Source organism: Perna viridis, chromosome 7 (assembly GCF_037379345.1).
Source record: "Perna viridis isolate PV_CMFRI_1.1 ecotype Kerala chromosome 7, ASM3737934v1, whole genome shotgun sequence".
Classification (NCBI taxonomy): domain Eukaryota; kingdom Metazoa; phylum Mollusca; class Bivalvia; order Mytilida; family Mytilidae; genus Perna; species Perna viridis.
In genome coordinates this window covers 17,550,285-17,573,588 of record NC_142451.1, presented here as the reverse complement: position 1 = coordinate 17,573,588, position 23,304 = coordinate 17,550,285, and the positions used below count along the sequence as shown (strand labels likewise).

General features: G+C 31.4%; 1 protein-coding gene across 1 annotated transcript; it reads left to right on the top strand.

Annotated features, from left to right (window-relative positions):
* The first annotated feature begins 8,538 nt into the window (after nucleotides 1-8,538).
* On the top strand, nucleotides 8,539-22,167 carry LOC148611597 (uncharacterized). The gene is made up of 7 exons (XM_088592304.1): nucleotides 8,539-8,666; nucleotides 13,721-14,389; nucleotides 15,348-15,520; nucleotides 16,512-16,684; nucleotides 17,224-17,387; nucleotides 17,762-18,106; nucleotides 19,218-22,167. Exons 1-6 carry the CDS (start codon nucleotides 8,661-8,663, stop codon nucleotides 17,936-17,938), a joined length of 1,362 nt encoding a protein of 453 aa, XP_088448430.1. The 5' UTR covers nucleotides 8,539-8,660; the 3' UTR covers nucleotides 17,939-18,106; nucleotides 19,218-22,167.
* Nucleotides 22,168-23,304: the final 1,137 nt, after the last annotated feature.

Here is a 23,304-nt window from a genome sequence, read left to right as displayed (position 1 = left end):
GAATTGGGATTGATTTTACGTACGAAGGAGACATAATTTTTTGTAGGTTTCAACTGGCATGTCAGTTAACTGCTATTAGTCCTTAATTTGTACATTTGCGTAATTTATATTCAGTTTCTTTATTTCCGTTGTAACATGGGAATCAAACCTTTTTGAACAGATTTTTTAGTGTGTTTAATTGTGTAATATTTTTCTACAGTGACCCGATTTTAAGGGGGTTGTGAGCACGCAAAAGTACTTTAGCCTGCTTGCGCCTGTCCGTAGTCAGGAATTTCTGGCCTCTGATTGTCTTATTTTGCTTTCGCTTTCACCTTCAGTTTATGTTTTATGTTGATAGAATATATAGGGGCAAATCTTTCGCTGTACCTTTGTATAATGATGTAAAACATGGGGTTTTTGCATAGCCTGTCCTGTGATATGAGAGTTTCCTCGTCATTCATTGAAAACCTATGGGCAACCCTGGGCTGACATGTTCATATCAGTGAGGTTATTGTCTCCTTGACATGATATACGCCATACCTACTCTCATTAAATTAAATACATTTGTCAATTGTCCAGTAAACTACCTGAGAAAGTTAATCAGGTGATTTTCATTTTTTAAACGAGGAAAGACCATCCCTAAAATTAACTACATTTCTGTCTGTAGATTGTAGCAACGTTCTAGGTTGATATCTTTACCTGCAACGATATTCTTTTTGTGTTTGCGACGAATGGTAAGGTCTGGGTTGTATACCTTCTATTTAACCATGAGGAATTATTTGAAGACAATGTAACAGCGATGTTTTCCTTTTTATGCACCGTTTATTTCATTTGATGTAACTTCTAAAAACTTGTTAGAATGTTCTGGTTCTTTCGTTCGATTGTGTGAAGGTCCAATCATGTTATGAAAAGTTATATCTTTCCTTGCGAAGAAAATAAATCCCCAAAAATGGTCTTTGCGATAAACTATTAACTTCATGATCATTTCAAAAAAAATATATATATAATAATACAATAAGCCAATGTCCTTTAATGTAACTTTCACTTCTATATAGTTCCTTTGTATTTATTGATTCTTTAACACCAACAAACTTACCAGTAAAAAAGGGATCAAGGAAACCACGATTCTAGCGGAAATCAAAAGAATGTAACCCAGAGACAAAGATCAGACAGGGAAAAAGGCAAACACAACAAAGAATATAAAATTACCAAAATAATACGTTCAAAGCAACAAAAATAAATAAGCAACTCGGACTCCACTAAAAACTGGGAGGATGGACCACCTGCACCAGGGTAAACTATCACAAAGCAACCTTCCTACTTACCTATAATCTTAATGCCCGGTGTTGTATAAGGCTGATACCGATTCCCTCCATTGTTTTTTTCCATGTTATAAATTCTTAAATCATTTGTTTCTTTAAAAACATAACCAAGCCTTTGGCGTGTTTAATCTCTTATTATTCTGAGTTATGATATAATTTCGTTAGCAATGAGAAGATTTTTGTGAGCTAATCAGACGTTATTTATAATGTTAAAAACTTATTTCTGTGTTCTCAAAATAAAACGTAGTCAAATGCACGAAAAACATGCAAAATGGTTATATCTTCAAACGGCTTGTTAGCTATCTATTGTGAAATTTACATAGCCATAACAATTACCATTTTATTAAATTGTACTGATTGACTGGAAATCTGAACGGCTGCAGTAAATTTAATCTTTTCCATTTAAACAGCGTTTTTCCCCTTTTGTTTGTGTATTGATATTTTCACGATTTTTGATTTATCACAAAGATAGAAATCGTTGTGAAATCAAACAAATAACTTTTAGACATTTTTATTGCTTTGTTTCAACTTTACATTTTGTTTAACAATTCTAATTGCAATTAGTATTGATGTCCTGCCCTTTTGAGAACAATGTATGTCGTTTTTATCTACCAACTAATGGTTATAGACGAGTTTATAATTATATTGTTACTTATTTGACTTGTCTGCTTTCTATCAGATATATTTATTGCTGTTCGGAATTTTCAGTTCATGTGTTATCAGGGCAAAAACATGTGACGGCGATAGAACACTATGATGTATCATTTATTTACAATGGTTCACAATGTGAACTTTTCATCTGAGTTTTGGCTCTTTACATACTATCATCGGTTAATTGTTGGCAGATAAAATAAGTCAATTAGATAAGACGATATTGTTATGGTTTTAAAAACACAAAATTACTTCCTTTTACTAGAGGCAATATACAATCATCTCATAGTTTTCATTTCCTCTTCCACGACTGGACTTTTCATGAACAACTCGGTTAGAAAAGCAGAGGACGCTTACCCTACCGGTGCACCTGGTCCATGCTCCGAGATTTTAGTGGATACCGAGTTGATCATTTACTTTTTTGGTATTATTTTGTTGTTTAGTGTTCTTTGTTGTGTATGTCTGTTTTCCCTTTCTGGTCTTTGTCCCTGAACGAAGTTCTTTTGATTTCCGCTAGAATCTTGCATTTATATATGTCACAGTCAATCAGTAACAAACTGTCCTACATGTGATATGAACATTGGCTTTCTTAGTTTTTAATAGTGTTGATTTTACATTTTGAATTGCCTTTTTAATATGAAACTATTCGTAATTTAGTTTTCATTCGGTACATGATCCTACTCAGCAATGCATTGTTTTCAATGGGAACAAATTGTGCCCCCTTACTTGCTGACCTATTCCTTCACTCTTATGAAAGAAAGAATATCGTTTGGCTAGATCATTCAATCTTAGTTTCCGCTATATAGATGACGTATTATCTTTAAACAATCCTAATTTCGGGAGTTGATACATCGCATCTACCCAAAAGAATTTGCGATAAAGGATACTACAGATACTGTGAAGTCAGCCTCGTATCTTGACCTACACTTAGAAATCGATGGTAAAGGAAAACTATTGACCAAACGTTACGACAAACGTGATTACTTTTCATTCAGAGTTGTCAACTTTCCTTTCATCTCTGGCAACATCCCTTTGGCTCCTGCGTATGGAGTGTTCATATCACAACCCATACGTTATGCCAGAGCTTGCCGAAACTAACCAGACTTTTTGTATTGCGCTAGAACTCTAACAAATAGGCTTCTGGAACAGGGTTATGTTGCTACAAGATTGAAGTCATCATGAACTCGTGGATCGTTATGGTGAATCCATCTGCACCATGAAACGGGTCATAGTTTTCCTTTCCTCGTTTGTCTACCCCGGACTTGACTTTTTATGAGCAACTCGGCGGGTGTTTCTAGAAAAGCAGAGGATGCTTACACTGCCGGTGCACCTGGTCCATGCTCCCAGTTTTTAGTTTTTAGTGAAGTCCTAGTCGCTCATTTTCTTTTGTTACTTTGTATGCATGATTTTAGTTACTTTATGTTCTTTGTTGTGTATGTCTGTTTTCCATGTCTGGTCTTTGTCCCTGGGTTATTCTTTTGAGTACCGCTACTTTCAAATATTAGGGTAAGTCATCACTTTAAAGAGTCTAAAGCACAGAAACCTGTCATTAAGTATAGCAGTCTTATAACAAGCATATAGTTAAATTGTTCGTTGACGTTTAGTGGATAAATGTCTCATTGGCAATCATACAACATCTGATATTTTAATATATAAACAATCTACTCTAGTAATTCATACATTTACTTCATTTAACAAAATTCTGTTTCACGAAAGAGTAATATTAAACAGATATTCTTGAATTAAACACTTGTTGTGATGGTGATATTGAAAATAAAACAACTTAAAATTGCTGAACAAGAAGATTAGGTCATTGAGTAAATAAGAGTAATGAATTAGTGAATAATAGCCACGTTTAAAAGGTAAAAAGGATCTAAGTACAAATAACATATGAATGAGTAATCAAGGGTATCAAGGTTGTAGTGTATTAATTTGAAAAGTTTTGTATTTTCGTTTTCTTTTGCTTGTCATCAAATCATCGACAGGCGCTTGTGTGTACGTAATAGTGCATTAAGCAAGCTAAATTTCATTTACTTTCTCTTCCTTACTAAAGTGAAGTTCAGTTCACATGAACTAGGGTAAAGATAGTGTTATCAAGTAATAATTCAGTGGTTCTTTCATTCAGTTTCGTTTTATGTTATGTTCATGACATTCTGACCTTAACGGTGTCTGGATGTAAAAATAAATGTGTAAACCTAATAATTGGTCATACACACAGCCACATAATTTCACCAGTCAGACAACAAAACTTAATTAGGATGAAATGATATTAAATATTTATGATTGCTTTAGCATAGTCTTATAACTCATTCACAGCTACCAATCCAATTTTTCCTCCTCTTAAGCGACGTATATCAGTTAATTCTTAGTGACAAATCAGAATTGTTCATAAATTATTCACTGTTATTTAGGAAGGAGTATCGATAAAGTTCAATGAAAATAGATACAAGAATGAATGAAATCCCTCGACAATAGCAGATTCATATGTCTGATAATGTCAGATAATGTGAAAAGATGGTATCATTTCTATTTATCTTTACATCAGTTATATACTTATGTGTTTGGTTAATTGTATATTTTTTTCCTTTTCAACTAGACGACATAACCATATATATTTTATGCAGCAATTGCGTTAATTCAGGGCACCTTAAAAATATCTACATTTGTTTTTTTTATTCAACTGAGGTTCACGGAGCACGAATATGTGGTTCAATAGATCAAGCAGCATACTGGAATGCAACTTTACGTTTCAAATGCAACATCAGATCTAAATTAGGTTTAATGTTCTAACTCGCAAAAAAAAAATCAATCATGATTCGTTAAGAAAATTATATTTTCTTTCTTTTTTTTTCCTTTGATGTATTCTAAATACTATTGCATATGTTCACCTACCCATTGCTTTTGAAAGAATCATATCTACAGCTGGTGTTATCGGTACTCGTTGGAGATAAATTAACTTTCGCACTGATCGAAATGAGCTCCATTGCAGCAAGTAAAATTATTGTCTCAAAGGAAGAGAGTTGGTCTTTCTTTGGTTGAATGACCATAACTTGATGAACTGCCCTAGGTAATCAACGAGATAATTGACGAGGAGATTTAAACTTTCAATCAGAAATAGGTTCAAATACCTATGAAATGATTATTCAGTCATGGGATGACCAAATATATTTCTCCTAAAGTTAATCATTTAACTCGCTGTAAATTTAATTATTTACATTAAAATTAAGTCGATGACCTGAGTTAGTTTAACAACATACCCTGATTGTTGGTTTCTACTGCATCCCTAAAGAACTGGCACCGTACCAATTTAACGTGTGTTTAATTAAAATCAATGACTTTTATACCAAGGATTGGTGGAACAAATATTATAGAATCGCACAGACTAATGGTTTATTTCGTATGTAAAATAATTTCTGATTATAGTAGTCTGATAAACTCTCAAATGCATTACCAGAAAAGCATCTCATAATGGAAATCCAGACATTTTTGTAGTCTACTTGAAATAGGGTAAAATTTATAGCTCTTATAGGAATGGTCATTCTGAAAATAATCTTTCCTGGAATAATTAGGGTAAAGATTCCCGTCGATTTCACAGGCACTTTTTTTTTAAACCGCATGATATAAAAGGTTTAATCTTTTGTATTTGTTTTTATATTTGTGAGTAAAACAAATAATTACAGGTTTCCATTCTCATGACAAAATGTGCAAATATCATATATCAATTATGGTTGTTTAGAAGTTGCCAGGCATTGAAATACTTCGCAACTGAAAATAATTATCGCAATTCTATTCAGTTTCATACATTATGAAATTAAATTCGATCACCATAAGGGGGCTTTTGTTGCCTTGCATGTGTAACTAATCCTATCGTTTTAACTGAAGCTCTAATAAAATATAATGGTGAGATAGATTCGTTAAAATATCATGTTTACTTTTTTTAGTTACAGACATTGAGAGGATTTAAATCATTGATTGAACCGGGTTGTATTTTTAAATGATTTCGTATCTCATAAATATTACACACCAAAATTTTCACTGTGAATTTGAAAAAGGAAATGTCGTCAGTAGAAAATTACATATAAAATAGTTTATATATATATATATATATAAATATGGAGTCAAATAAAAAGAAATACAAAAACATTTTGAAAGTACAAAAGTTTATTTTGTCATGATTACGATCAAATTTTTAATGTGACTTGATAGGTCTATGCCTACGAACAATGTCAATATAACACAGTGTTTACATTTTGCAGGTTGATTATAACTAGTCGGTTGTAGCAATAACATATCATATTACTTCTTAAACAGAATGAAGAAGCAAACGCCAGTAGTTTTACCGACAAGTAACTAATGTGTACACTTACTGTTGTTACAAAGTATATGACCGAAATGTTTCGATTGAAACTTTCATCTTACTCATCTATCTAAAAATTCAGTGACGACTGAGGAAATTTGAATTATCTCCATGCATCTTTGATACAACATCAGACAAAATAATGTTTGAAAAAAATCGATTTCTTGTTTAAATTTTTAAAAAGGATCTGTCTCAATTTCTCCGCCATAAATTGGAACAAATTAATCTTGAGACAAAAAAATCAATTTTATCTACAAGATTTTCAGCACCTACATTGCGATTTTCCAAGTTTTGACTTCGAATAAAATAAAAAGAAACTTCAGCTTTGAGCGTATGAAAACGGCACGTTTTATTTCGGCAATGTATTTTTTGGTCCAGCTTGGTTTGCGGTTTAAATTATATATATAAAAATGAGAACACATATAAATACGAAAATAGTCTAGGTATGATGGAGATGGACCACGAATCAAATAATGTAGATAAGTTATTAGATACTGATCTGCTTATTTTTCATTGTTTAGAACTGTAGATTGTTTATCGGGTTTATACAATATTGTGATATAGCAATTTAAAAACAGACGAATAAATGACGTTTCCAGGATAAGTCCATTATTGTCCAAGGAATACCACATTTTAGTCAGATTTGAACTTTCACCCACAAAACTTAAAGAAAAAAATATTTAATTTACTTTATATTGTGAACCAAGACATTGATTTTACCAAGTTTTACAAAAAAAAAAACTGTATCTGCCTCGAACATCATTATTAGTCTTTTACTAATAGAAAAAAGTACAAAACGATAAGAGTAAAGAAAGTGCAGTTCATCATTTTAAAAAATCTGATAGTTTCTAAATTATCTCGAATTGATACCCGACATTGTAATCAATAAATTATAAATAATGAAGCTGTAATTTTCAAGAAAATGTATCGTATACTCCATCTTAAGGAGATTGTAGGTGTATGATTTACGTAGTGTGTCCTGTATGTTAGATTTAATGATGGACTGTTAATCAGAAATAATTGGTCCGACCAAGCGGTAACCCTGATTATATATGGTTCATGGCCTACAAGACAGATGAAACATCGATTGTTTGGAATTTCATAATTAATATACTTATTTTTCTGCACCAAATTAAATATACCAGAATTAAACTTACACATTTTGAGGGAAAACCGCCAAGTGAACCCGACGCCAAAATATCCCAATAAACTGCATATGTAATATATTTTTGTTAATAAAATAATTGTTCCGACCAAACGATAACTCTGATTATATTTAGTCCATGGCCTACAAGACAGCTGAAACGTCAATTATTTGAACGTTTTATAATTCATATTCTTTTTTCCGGATGCACCAAAATTAGGCATACCAGAATTAAACATTCACATTTTGACAGAAAACCACCAAATTAACCCGACGCCAAAATATCCCAATGAACGATTTATGTTAAATATTTTCTTTCACCAGTACTTATGATTAACTACGAAATTAAATATTGCAATTAATAAATAATGAATAATTTTGAAAAAAGAAAAACCAAACGCAAGTTTTGTATTCTAAAATTATCAATCAACTCAAATTTGTTTGATTTGCTCTTAACAAAACGGCACTTGCATGGAGACGTCGCATGAATGAAGATTATATAAAACTTTATAAAATTTCATTTTGCCATCTCTTTCATATGAAATATCTGAAGAAAATGAATAGATATTTTAAACAAACATTGAATTATTAACACAAATATTTCTGAAAACTTTGATATTTACTGAATCCGAACTGGTGTTTTGAAAATATACATCAGATTATTTCAAATCGTTATATACCAAATAATGAATAATTATGAATTTCTATTGAAATTATCCTCATATCAACCTCATTTAAACAGAAGTAGTTGCGGAAGGATATTAAGTTTCTTTCAAGGCTAGTTTGTATAGATGGATCCCTCTCAATAGATCAAAGTATGACATTACAATAAGAGTTGATGATTGAAAAACAGTCTCTCTTGTCTCGTAACTACATACTTTCAGTGCAGCATTCACTAATGTTAGTCCCCTAAGTGCTAACATTTACGACTGTACCACTGTAATGTAATCATTACCTTTCCTGCAAGATGATGATAGAAACAACTCACCTGGGAAAAGTCGTTCCATTGATTTTAGATTCAAACAAACTCTGATTGGCTGACGATATCCAGGCTCCGTTCCATATATTAATTAGCAATTGTTCAATACAAATCTGGTTGAAATTGATTCTCAATCAAATATAGTGGTCTTCTTCTCTCCGAAGCTTGCCGGTAGATAGACATTCGGTGTTTTTGCTCGGTAGTATACCAATAAGGAATTTTTTTATAATGCGGGTAAGTTTGTTTTTCAAGAAAATGCGCTTTATTTAGTTGTCAATTATTTTTACTACCTTTTAATTTGTTTGTTTCTGCAAAATCAAATCTATGCCTCACAATGTAGTTTATTTTACTGTTTTGTGTTTTTGTTTTGTATTGTTTGAAATTTTGCATCATATCTTACCAGAATTTGTTATTATCGCTATATTGTTCAAAGATTGAAAAAAATAAATGTAATCTGGTAATTTTGAATTTTCTATTTCTTTTCGTGTTTGAAAATGTAAGATTTGTTTTTTTTTTTTATCTAAAATGAAATGAAAAGTGCATGTGTGGATTTGATTCCAACTCAACATTGAGTAGAAAAAGAAAAAGGAACTAAACGCAATTTTAAAAATTGTGAAAATTTGCGTTGTTAAAGACAGCATTTAAAGTCGACATTACCTCCATATTCATTGATTAGTGGCAATTCATCGGTAATTATTACTGTGAAAATACAACTAAATCACGATTCGATGTTAGCGTTAATTACAATACATTGAGTAAATATTATTTTAAGCGCTGTCACGTTTGCCATTTATGTTACTAAGTTGAAAATACGTTAGCATACCTTTCATAAGCAAATGCTTAATTCAGCCTGTAGGTATTATACAAATGTAACAATGCAATTCGAAGGAGCACAAACCTTTGATAATGATATTGGGTTCTTTTAAAGAATTAATTATAGGATTTTCAAAGAAGGTAAACTATATCGAGTGAGCGCAATTACGAAAAGTGCAATAGACTACAAGACAGATATGAAATAAATCGGTAAACAACAGACTACGATAACAAATATACGATTTACGACATGCTTACTTAGTCCCTGAGCAACAGACTGTACATCTGTGTTATATTAGACCAAGTTAACCTTTTTAACAATATTACTTAAATGAATTAAAAAAATGCAAAACTTGAATGTTACATCACCTTGGTAAACATAAAGAATTTATTGAAAAAGAATTCCAAAATTCCCGCAACATACACAGTTCATTTATATATTCTGCTATCTCCTTTTGACTTTGGGATTTTTGCGGGGTTTTTTTTGTTTTGTTTTTTTTGCAGAAGTTAATTTGCGACTTAAAAAAATCATTAACAGTGACAGGGATTTTGCTCTTAATGAGTTATAATCATTTTTGTTTTAAAACATTAATGGAATTTTTCTATGCATTATAGCTTTGCAGTATTAAAAACACGTCATTTCTGCATTTCGGTCGTGAAACTATTCTTTGAAGTTTAAAATTCAAACTATGTCACATTTAACGACTCAAAGATTCTTTAAACCTTTTTCTAAGCCTTGCTTGTCTTTAATATATCTTAGAAAGGCGTAATCATGTTGAATGCTTTGAAGCATTCGATCAACTTAAAACACTCATCAGAAAATCGCGTACAATTATTCTTGATTCCGCGGCTTCTCGTCGGAATTCGAATGCTAAGGCAGCAGATAATGGAGTATGATTATCAGGGTTTAAATTCATCTTATGTTATTGTATTCCATGATTGCAGACTATTAACTTTTCTTTGTTTAAAAGGAGGATGTTGGAATAAAAAAAATCTTACAAGCAGTATCTGAGTCAGCATCTATGCATTGATCATATCCGGAAACTAGAGGCCGAATAAAAAATATGCAAATAATGAAACTTTCACCATAGAACTGAAAAGTTTCATAGTTGATTATCTCAATACAACGCTAATTTGTCTATTCTTGTGAAAGAGTAATCAAGGGAACCAAGGTTATTGCGGTAATCAAAAGAATGTAATCAAGGGACAAAGACCACACATGGAAAACAGACATACACAACAAAGAACATGAAGTAACTAAAATCATGCATACAAAGTAACAAAAGCAAATGAGCGACTAGGACTTCACTAAAAACTAAAAACTGGGAGCATGGACCAGGTGCACCGGCAATGTAAGCGTCCTCTGCTTTTCTAGAAACACCCGCCGAGTTGCTTATAAAAAGTCAAGTCAGAAATACAATTGAATTTGTCTTTCAAAATGTTGAATTAATATGAAATACAGGTTGTTTTAAAAATATTTTCATCTTGTTTTTAATTCAGGGTTTTTATTACTTGTTTTGTCATCCTTGTTTAATGTGGTGACACAGATCCACAAAAATCTAACATTGTTGGCCATTTATACTGAAATCTCTTTTTACCAATGTAAAATGGAGGAAATGAGTGTTTGCTTCCATTTTTAAGAAAGTGGTTTTGATATTAACAGTAATCACGATAGCGAGCTGATTTAGAATTTTGTAGAGTCATTTTTTGTCCAGAGATATGTGGTAATGACAAAGATTTGAAAAAAACGAACAACCAAAACTTAAATTTGAGTATAATGTACATTTTAATCGTAGTCTATGGTTGTTGTTATACACTGTCATAAAAACGCAATGGCTAAAAAGCTGGTATATACTGAATATTAGATGCCAAACTCTTTATCGTATGCTATATCATACCAAGACTCCAAGGGCTACCATAAATGAATAGGTCGATGGTAATAACGGCATGTTATACAGAATTTGACATGTTTTTTTCATTATATTATATATTTTAAGTAGCTGTCTTTGTAAGAATCATGCAAAATCTGAAAAATGTGATATATCCCAAAAAAGGCTACATATTTTTATTTTTGTAATTAGTTTGTTTTATGGGTCTATACTATGAAATGTGTTATCATTCATCCAAATCTGCCTGCTCTTAGGAGATAATCCACATTGAAAATCCAGTAGATTGTATTGTATTTGAGTGCCAGTTATCTCCTTTAATTTTGAAATCTCGTGTGCATTCTATGTAATGTTTATCTCCTAAGAGCACGGGTTATATGAAAAACCACATGTTAATTTCTGTTTACTATGACATTTCAAACAAAATATCAAAAATAAAAAAAATATTTAGGCTTTTTACCCATGAATCACATTTTGCATGGTCCTTAGCTGGAGTCGTACTTCCTGTGTTACGAGAAGATCTAGGTGTATGATAGAAGCTATTTGATGTAGGATTTAAAAAATCACTCTTTTTGCCAAAAAGGCGTATATTATTTTTATCTAAATATAAGATATACCTTATTATTGTTTCTTAATACAACAATATTTGAGACTTCCATAAAACAAGCATCATCTGAGATTCTTTTGAATGCCATGATATATATAAAAATGTATCGTTTTTGTTATATCTTCGAAATACAAAAACACCCGTTTAAAGCCATATAGTACTCATTAAGTCGTTATCACTAATTTTATTTATAATTTTGTTTTCTATTTTTCTTTCATCTACCCTGAGCAACTTAGGTGCGTGTTTCTAGAAAACCAGAGGACGCTTACCCTACCGGTACACTTGGTCCATGCTCCAAGTTTTTTTAGTGAAGTCTGAGTGCTTATTTATTTTTCTTGCTTTATACGTATTTTTTTGGTTTGTTTATGTTCTTTTGTTGTGTGTGTGTCTGTTTTCCGTGTCTGGTATTTTCCCCTAGAGTAAATTCTTTTGATTTCCGTTAGAATCTTGGTTTCCTTGATTACTGTATTGCATCCATATATCTATTATTTTACAAACTACGAGTGAGATATATCCCTATAAAAGTAACGACCTGCAACCCGTTCAATCCATATCACCGTTATGTCTTTTCTAAGAACCCTGTATCGTTAAAGAAAAATAATGGAGGTCTGCATGATAGTAGTTGTATAATCATGAACATGCAAAGAGTATGAGTCTAATGATTTTATTCCTTGGAGTCCAACTTTACTGCTTTTACGTTAAACAAAGTCATTAAATATCACAATAAGTTGTATTTAGCACGCATCTAAACCATTAGAAAATGATCTGAAACTGGTTCTTCACACCATTTATAGTTTAAAGAAATACGTATTGTGAAAGATGTGTCATTTTCACAAAATCACAGACAAATTGCTCGCATCGGTGATGCTTCTAAACACTTTGTACAATGTCAAAACAGGAAAGGGAAAATTTTGATATCAAATCTCACGCAATTATTTAAAACGTCAAAAGTATTTCACACGAACTAAAAGACGTGATCATAACTTAAAAATAAAAAGCTCTAAATAGAAATATTACTTTTTGTACTCACTCGCTCACACCAAAGGCATTTTTTTTTGAAAATTTAATGAACTTTGAAGTATTTTTAACAATCTCAGTCCTTTTGTTACCAAATTTAAAACGATAGGATGGCGTCTCCTAGACATTAAACGATAAAGCATCTCCGCTTCAAAATAATTTTATTTTTGAAACATGAATTTTCTTCATTGATAAAATTTGTTTATTCCATCCACAATATATAGTATGTGCGTTCTAGATACGTTGTTAATGCCTGACACTAAATCTATAGAATTGAATTGGATTAAAGGAAACAATCAGATGTATCAGGAATTAATTAACTCAGGGAGCAAGTTTCTTTCACTTGCTTGTCTCTGACACATGAAATAATCCGCATTTCTTATAGAGCCCAAACAAAAGCGTTGTGCTTTTTCTATTTGACAAAACACATTAGTTGCTAGGCAGACGGCCATGTATCAAGTTGTTGTCATGGTAATGGCTGATTAACTTATTTCGTTTTTTAATCCTTTCCGTTCATTACTTTTATCTAGTTTAAAGTAATGAAAAATAATTCCCAGTGTTGGATTAATAATGATTTGTACTTAAATGATGTCCATTTGAAAAAAAAATTGTATCGCAAACAAACGATTTCATGACGTTAATTTAAGGTCGACTACAAATTAATACCTCAATTTTAGAAATAGGTTAATTATTTTTTTTAAGATAATAAATCGGGTTTTTGTTACATTTTTAATTAGGTTTCAAGGTTTTGCTTGAACAAGACCTCAATCATCCAAATACAACATGTTTGTTCTACAACTTTATCCAATGTTGCTTATTCTGTATTAGCAGGCTTGTAATGTATTTAGTACATCTTTAAATGAAATTCAAAACACGATAATTTTAAAGTTGAAAACTTATAGAACAACTATTTTGTGAAAATTACTTTAGATTTCATACATTTTCTATTTGTTTTTCTTATTTAGGGCGTATTTGAGGAGCCCAGAAAGCAGCTACAGAGGCAACAGGCTAGTGACCTGGATCAATTTGTGTTTAGACTTACAAATCCTACTCTTACTGTAACCAGTCAGTCTACTGAGTCTTCAACACCTCCAAAAGACCATCAGTTCAAAATTCCAGCAATAGAAGTTCCTCCAGATGTACCTGATAAATGCTCCCTGAGCCCCGATCCAGTGAAAGATAACAAGTCAGCTAAGAAGAACTGGCGGCGAAGGATTCTTGAGCGCAAAGGCTTAAAGGGCAAAATAGGTTCTAGTGATGTTGACTCGTTTGATCAAGAATCACGGGAAATTAAAGATATGTCTTTTGAGAGTACTTCATCTCGATCTATTCGGGATATGTCATTCGAAAGTACTTCTTCTGGTTGGAGGAGCCCGCAAGTTTCGTTCAATTGTGATTCATCTATGGATGCATCGGATTTCGAATTTCAAAGTGACTGTAAGACGGGAAAGAAAAACAATGAAGCTACAGACTCGGATTCTAATGACCCCAAAAAGAAAGATAAAGAAACGAAACGACAGAAACTGAAAAGAATCATCACTAAACCATTGAGGCGAAGTCCGAGTGGCTGTGAGAAAGACACGCCTCCTGATGTCACCAGTCTTGATACAAAAGGCAGCAGAAACAAAGACACGGTAATAACAATTTCATGTCCTTTCAACAGAACGTCTTGGTTATTCTTTAGAAACACGATACATGATTTGTACGACTTCCGATAATTCACACTTTGTGTTCCGTTTATATTAGGTGTAACAATTATATATCAATAATTCAGATGCTGTCTTTTTAATATATATTTTGTAGTCACAGATGAATTTAAAAGTAATGTCAAATTGATTTTGCCCATCTTAATGAATAAGTATAACATTATTATACTTGCATCCCTATATTTCGAGTGTCTACCTGAAATCATGTTAGTTCATTGTTTGATTCCAATTATTTGGAAGACAGTGCATCAGTCATTAAAGAAATATGAAACGAAAGAGAACAAATAAACCAGAAACTTTGACATAAATTTAATGTGTGTATTTTGTTTAATTTTGCATAATATTTCATAAAATTCTATAAAAGGAGTTTACTGTATGAACATGTAATCCATTATGAGAATATTTTTGTAACACTCAACAACTATCATACAATTGTCGACAATTATTCAACACAGTAGGTATTAGATACAAGTTAAACAAACACGCCTCTATATCGAGCAGAAAGTACTCTTAGTGTTTACATTATATAACACTGAGATATTGTCTAATGCTTTTAACGTTCTATTATATTAAAAACCCCTTTTTACAAATCATCATATAACTCTTTGATTTTAAATTCTAAACCGATTGTTTTTATTTTTTAAAATCGAAATCTAATAGGAATCTTTTCCCAAAAAAGCAAGGAAATCGTGGAATTTGCGAGGGTAAATAACAATTCCATTATACATGGTTACCAATCTTAGCCAAAATGAATAATTTCAATTTGCAACCTACTAGAATCCATTTTATCAAAATATGACATCTTAATACCCTAATCATTTCAAAAGAAGTGTTCCAAAATGTACATCAAGATGACATACTTATATATTTTTAAACTAAATGACAGATGGAAAGTCGCGCTATGGAACTGTTGGTTTACCAGAGACTGTTTGGTACTAGCAGCGAGGATGAGGGACGTTCATCAAGGTTTCAAAAATCTGTCTCCACTGACTCTGCTCTATCTGAAAATGATGAAAGTTTAAATAACAATGTACAAGCAAAGTCGAAGTCTAAAATTCTGTGAGTATCATATAATAGAGTTGCAAGGCTTCGTCGTTTTAAAGGTACGATAGTGACTGGATTATTAAAAGTATTGCCCCATTCGTATTTTTCTGTTCACATTCGATTTCTGTCCATTTTTTTGTTTTCATTACAGCGTTTTATTTTTGCTTTCTAACTTTCTTAGTGACTTGAAGAACCAAAAATGCATGATTAAGAACAAAAACAAACAAACAAACAAACAAAACAAAACAAAGCAAAACACGAGCAATTGGCGTGATACAAGTGAATAAAAAATAGAGTACAATCTAGTTGTATAAATGAAAAATAGGAATAGGAACATTAAAAAAATCTATGTCAATATTTTGATCGATGTGTACTTTTATTGTGCAATAGACTTCATACTTTGATGAGAGAAAAGAAGATTAGACATTAAAACAGCTAATGGAAACAATAAAAGTAATTCCACACGGTAGTAATATCGGGAATGAAAAGCATTAATGGATATCACAATGGTTTCATTGTGAAATATAACACCGGGCGTCAGTTCCGTATTAACTTGTACTTTATCCGTATCTTTTCTAGCATAATCTATTTGTGGTGCTGAAATAGCCATTAGCAAAATTATTAAAAACCACCCAATAGATCAGTTTGATAACTGTTTGTTTCATCTGTATTTGATACTTTAACAATGTATAGTTTTCCATATTTAAATGCTGTTTTTGAATCAATTTTTAAATTTCACTTTTACAAATGTATGTTTGCATACAGCTAGCAAAGGAAAAGCATTTGCATCACTTTTTGTCGATGCATATATTTTTTTTTATCATTTGGTTGGGAAATTCTAGATTCCCCCAATAAAACATGGAAAATTGTTATTCATATCTTGTTATCAATATAAGTACAATTTTGAATTTAATTTCTTGTAAAAGTTTTTGTATTGTCTTTCATCGTAATATAATATCATGATTCATGAAAACATGAAAATAATATCTTAATATTATTTTTACAGGGCTAAACATATGAAAAAGAAGCTACCTTTTCTTCGACGACAGCAAACTACGTCAGTCGCCGACACAGAGGCCAATAATAAAGTTGACACACCCCCTCCGATGTTGCAATCTTTGACTTACGACCAGGCGTCAAAATGGAGAAATTCCTTGGATGAGTTGCTGCATGACAAAAGTAAATGCTAAAGAATAACAATTATAATTGAAACAGCTGATATATTAATTTCTAATGAAAATGCAAAGAGGGGATGAAAAGTGTATGAGAAAGGAATGATTTTCCTTTCTTAAACATTATGTAGTATTCCAGCTAAGGATCATGCAAAATGTGATTCATAGGTAAAAAGCCTACATATTTTTATTTTTGATATTTTGTTTGAAATGTCATAGTAAACAGAAATTAACATGTGGTTTTTCATATAACTGGTGCTCTCAGGAGATAAAAATTATATAGAATGCACTGTAGATTTCAAAATTAAGGGAGATAACTCTGTAAATGGAGTCCAAATACAATAGAATCTACTGGATTTTCAATGTTGATTATCTCTAAAGAGCAGGCAGATTTGAATGAATAATTACCCATTTCATAGTATAGACCCATGAAACAATTTAATTACAAAAATAAAAATATGTAGCCTTTTTTAGGGTGTATCACATTTCTTAGATTTTGCATGATTCTTACAAAGAGAGTTACTTAAATTTATTTTGTCATTTCAGGTGGATTAGATTTGTTTCTTGGGTATTTGAAGTCAGAATTTAGTGAGGACAATCTAGAGTTCTGGATAGCATGTGAAGAATTCAGAACAAGTAATGGTGATAATATGATTGACGTGGCGGAGCAGATTTACAACGACTTCGTCGTTTCACAAGCACCGAAAGAGGTAATGAGATAACCGTCAAAGGTTTTGGGGTTGGGAATCATATTCAGTGTATAAAAGGAATTTTTGACTATCATGAAATGTCTGTCTCGCAACGATTTCTTCTATCTTCTACTATTTCTTAAACTCGAATTCTAATCGAACCTCGCATTTCCTCTATTTATTTAGAAATACAGTATATGCCATATATAACGAGCTGATGATATCTACTTACCTATTATAAGTGAGCTAAGCGCTTCTTTGACCTTTTACGTTTCAAACATTTAAGTAACACGCGCTCATAAATTTGCACAAATGTTTTCAATACTTCAACTCGTCCTGATTTCACAGGTGTTTTGTTATAGATTTTCAATAAAATTTTGATTGTTTTTATATAGGTCAATTTGGATTCAGACACAAAAGCTACTACAACGACTAACGTTGAAAATCCAACACGAGAAGCGTTTCTACCGGCACAGCATAAAATTCAAGCCCTGATGGCAAAAGACTCTTATCCCAGGTTTATCGAATCTGAATTTTATCAACTTCTTCTAGAAAACGTTTCGAAAGCCTGATGAACATTTATTTAACTTGAACATTTTAGTAGATTTGCTCGTTACCATAGCAGCACCCCTTTTCTTAGTGATATTCCTAGTAGCTTGACAATTTAGACATTCCGACATAAGACCAATATTTTATTGCTTACCAGGAAGGATCTATAGATGAAATAGAAGCACAAGATGGTATGTATTACAATATATGTACACAACCATCTTTTCTTATAAATATGCATAGACGTCTTCAATAGAAAATGTAAACCAAACTTTGTCTCTCATGGGGAAACTGTCTTTCAAGGAAATGATATTGAAAACAACATTGAACATTATTGAATTACAAAAAATAGCTCAGTATCGTTGTTTACGCACTCCGAAATATAATACAATGAAATCACAGCTTTATGTGCCAGGTAATTCACTTTTGTTACTTTATATGCATGTAACTAGCTTTGCTTTTAATTACTTGGTTCGATTAGGTCAATATCTTTCCAGGCAGTTTTTTTTTACAAGGGAGAAGAAAACTTGAGTTTGATTATATACTTGGTTACTATTACCTTTCATAATGACATTACACTGATTTTTAAGCTGCTTATGCTGTTAGCTACTTCCTGCACTTATAATTTCAGTACTTTACATTCGTATATGATTTGCATAATTATATATTACACCACCTTATGCTGCTAATCGGTGGCGTAGAACCGTCAAGTGTCACATGTGTTCTACACATGTTTTTGCTTGTATGATAACAGAAAGTTTACATTAAAAGATTAAATCGGTTAGCATTGAATTTAATGTAATATTACTAAGTCTCCAACTCAGACACAGGGGCTCGTTACAATTGACTATCTGGGTCATAAACTTTATCAGGGCCCCGATTTTTATGCACATATAGGGCCCTTAGTAATGCTTTTGACGTAAATTGTCATTGCGAGTTGTTTAATCTGGTCAATATCATATGCGACCAAAAGATTACTACAAAATTTTTGAGAAATTTGTGGAACGAAAACATTATTCGCACTTCCTGGTAACCTGTTGATTTTTTATTGAGAAACATTCCGGTCATCATGGTTACGAAGGAGTAATCACATCAAGGGAACCAAGATTCTACCGAAATCATTGGCAAAGAATATATGACGACTAGCGATTTTGAATACTCCAGTCTTTGATTTTTAAAGTCGTCGTTTACTACTTGGTTCATTCATGAAAACTTTTCGTCGAAGATCATAAGTATATTAAGCATGGATTATACAAAGCTATTGGGCAATAAGTTCTTAAACCATTTACTTTTGCTTTTTAGATGTATTCCTGAAACCGTAGATGGAAGACGCAATACGAGAAACGAAAACTTCAATAAAGGAACATCAAAATAACATCGAAATTGCTTCTGTGACAGTGAAGAAAGAATTTTAATGAACAAATGAAGTACTTTACCTTATATTTAATATCTTCCCGTTTCTAGTTTGAATTTAATATATATATATATATATATATATATATATATATATATATATATATATATATATATATATATATGCACATAGTGGGTAGTCCTGAAGATTGCAGGAATTTTCATATTTTCATGTATTTAAGGATAAACTTTAAGTGTCAGTCTTTGTAAGCATCAGGCAGTGGATGAAACATGATATGGGAAATTCCACATTTTTGAAAATTCGATTTGACTATTTGCACTATCAGAATCAAAGAAAAAAGACAAGATTTTTTATATCATGTTGGTGCATTGAATTATAATTTCATCGAAATGCACTGAAAATGCACGTTTCAAGGCGGACAACTTTGTCATTTTTCTAACATTCTATTGAAAAATTTCTAAGCAAATCCAGTGATGCAGAGATCAAATAATGGTCTTTTTAAAAAGAGAAAGCATCCTTGAGTGAAAACATATGGTCAGATCAGTGGGGTTTTGACATGCATGTTTCTGATTTTTCCCATTATGCCTGATTCTTACAAACACTTACACCTAAAGCAGATATCCATGATATTCTGAACTTCTTTGAAGTAATTGAATGAGTTATCACATCAAAATGATAAGATTTATTCTACTGAAATATGATATGTTGAATTTAAATCTGTTAGGAAGAAGTTTCAGAAACTAGTTGTTTTAAATATCATTAGAGAGGATTCAATATAATAATAAACAAATTAATTAAAGCTTGGAAAACTGAAGATCATGTGAGAAGAATTAGTGTCTGATAACTAATAAAAACAGTGATATATGAAAACACACAAAACTATCTAAAACGAGCCTCGAAAGGATTAAGAAGTTGATTGATGATAATCATCACAGAGAACTCTTTTTTATGCTTTGTGTGCTTCTTTTTGCTTTTTAAATTTGATACATAAGTATTCAATATAAAACTATCCAAGGCTTAGTAACATAGCAACGCTAAGTGATGATATATAGGAAGAAAACAATTCATTACCAAGGAAGTTTGCTGCTCTGTTTAAGAATACCAAGGATGTCAAAGAGTTATTAAATCTTTGAAGAACTGTCATGCTAGAACAATATAAGGAGAAAAAATAAACGGCCTTGTTTTTTTGTTTTTGAGATATAAGCATTTGAAGTTTTGGCGGGAAAAGGGTTCCTCTGGATTTTCCTTTGGTTTTGTGTTAATAGGTTTTATCTTTGAAAAACAAATAATAAAATTTTCTTAAATAATACTTTAAGTTGTGTTAAATGAAATTAGGAAAAATAATAGGGGGTCTTTGGGCATAAAATATTAATGTTATAATGTGTGAAATGGGTATAACTAGAGTCCAAATTTCTTACAAAAAGGCTGATAATGAGAAAATCCTTCAATACATGTACATTTAATAACATCGATTGTGGATAAAGAACCTGTTGTACAGTGAAACAAAGTTGCCTTTCAAGATATAGCAAAATCAATGTTATATGATAATAATTGTCTTTATTATAAGTATATTTTACATGCAATGCACTACATACAGTAGCACAGATATTTCAATTATAGTCTCTGAGGACAGATTATTGATAAATACAAGTGGTTGCGAAGACAAATTTGACTGTATGACTGAATTACTTACAACGACCGAATATTTTACAGTTATGATAGTAGTCTTTGACATTCATGACATTGACACTTTTCGTAAAAGGCTTGAGTAATAAATATGCTTAAATCATACTTAGCAGTGATTGATTCAGTTATAACTCCTTTGTGAAACAATTAAATCTCATTTTGTATATTTTAACTTATTTACAATTGAAGACAACATATATTTATGTCACTGTCATGAATAGTCGTTGACGCAATACCGCCACACAACTGTATCAATACAAGCCGCTAAAGATACCGTTTATAAAATTCTTGAAATACCACTTACTCAAGTAGATACCATTTTGATTCCTCAACAAAGCTGTTTCTGCTTTTGTCCTTTCAGGAATTACAACTTACTGAATTCCCCTTCTGTGTAGTACAAATGTATGGTGTAAAATACTTTCAATTTGTTTTTATATAGATGGATCTTTTCTTACTTGTAAAAAACAAATATTTTGATTTTAATGAGATATTTTGAGAAACAAAAATGTTGCATCGAGAAAATATTATCTTTATCTTTAACAATTCTTTTTCATTTTATTCAACCAAGATACTTTCAACAACATGTTTGTCTTTGACATATAATTACCTTGAGAGCTATACCTATAAATGCTCGCCTATTCTAATTTTCAATTTGATGCTAGATTCACAAAAAGAATAGTAATTCCCTATTAATTGTTTACTTTACACAGCAATCATTTTTATGACATGACGATTTTCATCAATTTGTGATAACCGTTGTTAATTAACCGTTGTTAATATTACATTTGTGAATCTAGTACCAGATCGGAACTCACATATCGGATGCACGACACTGACTTCAAAGGATATTCTTTATACGAGGATTATTGTACCATTAAAGTCGTTTTCTATCGAATCGATACGGCAAGTACAACGTTATAGATGAGGATCACTGGTAAAATCTATTGATTGAATTGTTTAAGATGCCATAACAATAGAACAACATCTTATTTCAATTGAACGAAAAGTTACTTGATTGTCGAGTCCAGTGTTTCGTAGTTTGTAGTTGAAATGCAGAATTTTTAAAACTATTTTTCAAATATTATATTTTTACTATTTAAAATATTTTTTCTATGATGTTTTACCTTTTTGCACATCTATCCCTTATTGTATTTCTACAGTTTTGTATTATACACAATAAAATTTAACTCCCTATAAGTTAATTTGTCTTATTTATAGCTTAACATACAAACATATAAAGAGAAATAACAAAAGTTTTGAACTGATAGACACAAATTCAAAAGCAATATCAATTTCAAAACACAAATGATAATATCATGCCAAAACTGGAAGGGTGGAAACAAACGCAATGGCACTGATCATATAACCAAATGAGCGAAGAATCTATAGACATTTATCCTTACTATCGTTCAAAACTTTGAACTATTGACCCTTTGTATTAACTCTTAGATAGTCGATACTTAATACATATTTCCACAAGGAAAAATCTTCTTAGCGGAAGTATGTCTCACGCATGTGCATAATTTTACCTTTCAGTTAACACAAAAGAGTCTAATGGATGTTTTACAAAAAGCATAACAGTTGGCATAAAGAAAGAACAAACATTTCGTCAATTTGTGTAACTGAAACAAGTTCTTTTAACAGATGTACGTTTTTGGTGTGTCATTTAATTTCATGTGCTAAAGATCAGGTATTCATATTTATGCTGCTAAATTCTTAAAATGAGTTTCTTTTGCATATATCAAAAAAGAAAAACAAATCAGCAATTAACCGCAAAAGTTCTAGGATAGAAAACAAAGTTAAATGACACTTTAAGTAGCAGTCTTTGTAAGAATCATGCAAAATCTGAAAAATGTGATACACCCCAAAAAAGGCTACATATTTTTATTTTTGTAACTAAGTTGTCTTATGGGTCTATATTGTGAAATGTGTAATTATTCATTCATATCTGCATGCTCTAAGGAGATAATCAACATTGAAAAACCAATAGATTCTATTGTATTTGAGTGACCTTTACAGAATTATTTCCCTTAATTTTGAAATCTACAGCGCATTCTATATAACTTTTATCTCCTATGAACGTGAGTTGTATGAAAAACCGCATGTTACTTTCTGTTTACTATGACATTTTAAAAAAAAATATCAAAAAAATTATATATAGGCTTTCACGCCATGAATCACATTTTGCATGATTCTTATGTGAAGTGCTACTTAAATTGTTATCTCATTAAAGTGTTACGAGTTCCTTTGTTACATGGTTACTTATAAACGAGCTACCCCAATTTGATTAAATATAATGAGCTATTCTGACCAACGCTAAGAATTGAT

Excerpts from the sequence above, each read along its gene's own strand:
- LOC148611597 (XM_088592304.1), top strand. Across the intron at positions 14,390-15,347 it reads GCAGCAGAAACAAAGACACG|ATGGAAAGTCGCGCTATGGA; the intron begins GTAATAACAATT and ends ACTAAATGACAG. Across the intron at positions 15,521-16,511 it reads AAGTCGAAGTCTAAAATTCT|GGCTAAACATATGAAAAAGA; the intron begins GTGAGTATCATA and ends TTATTTTTACAG.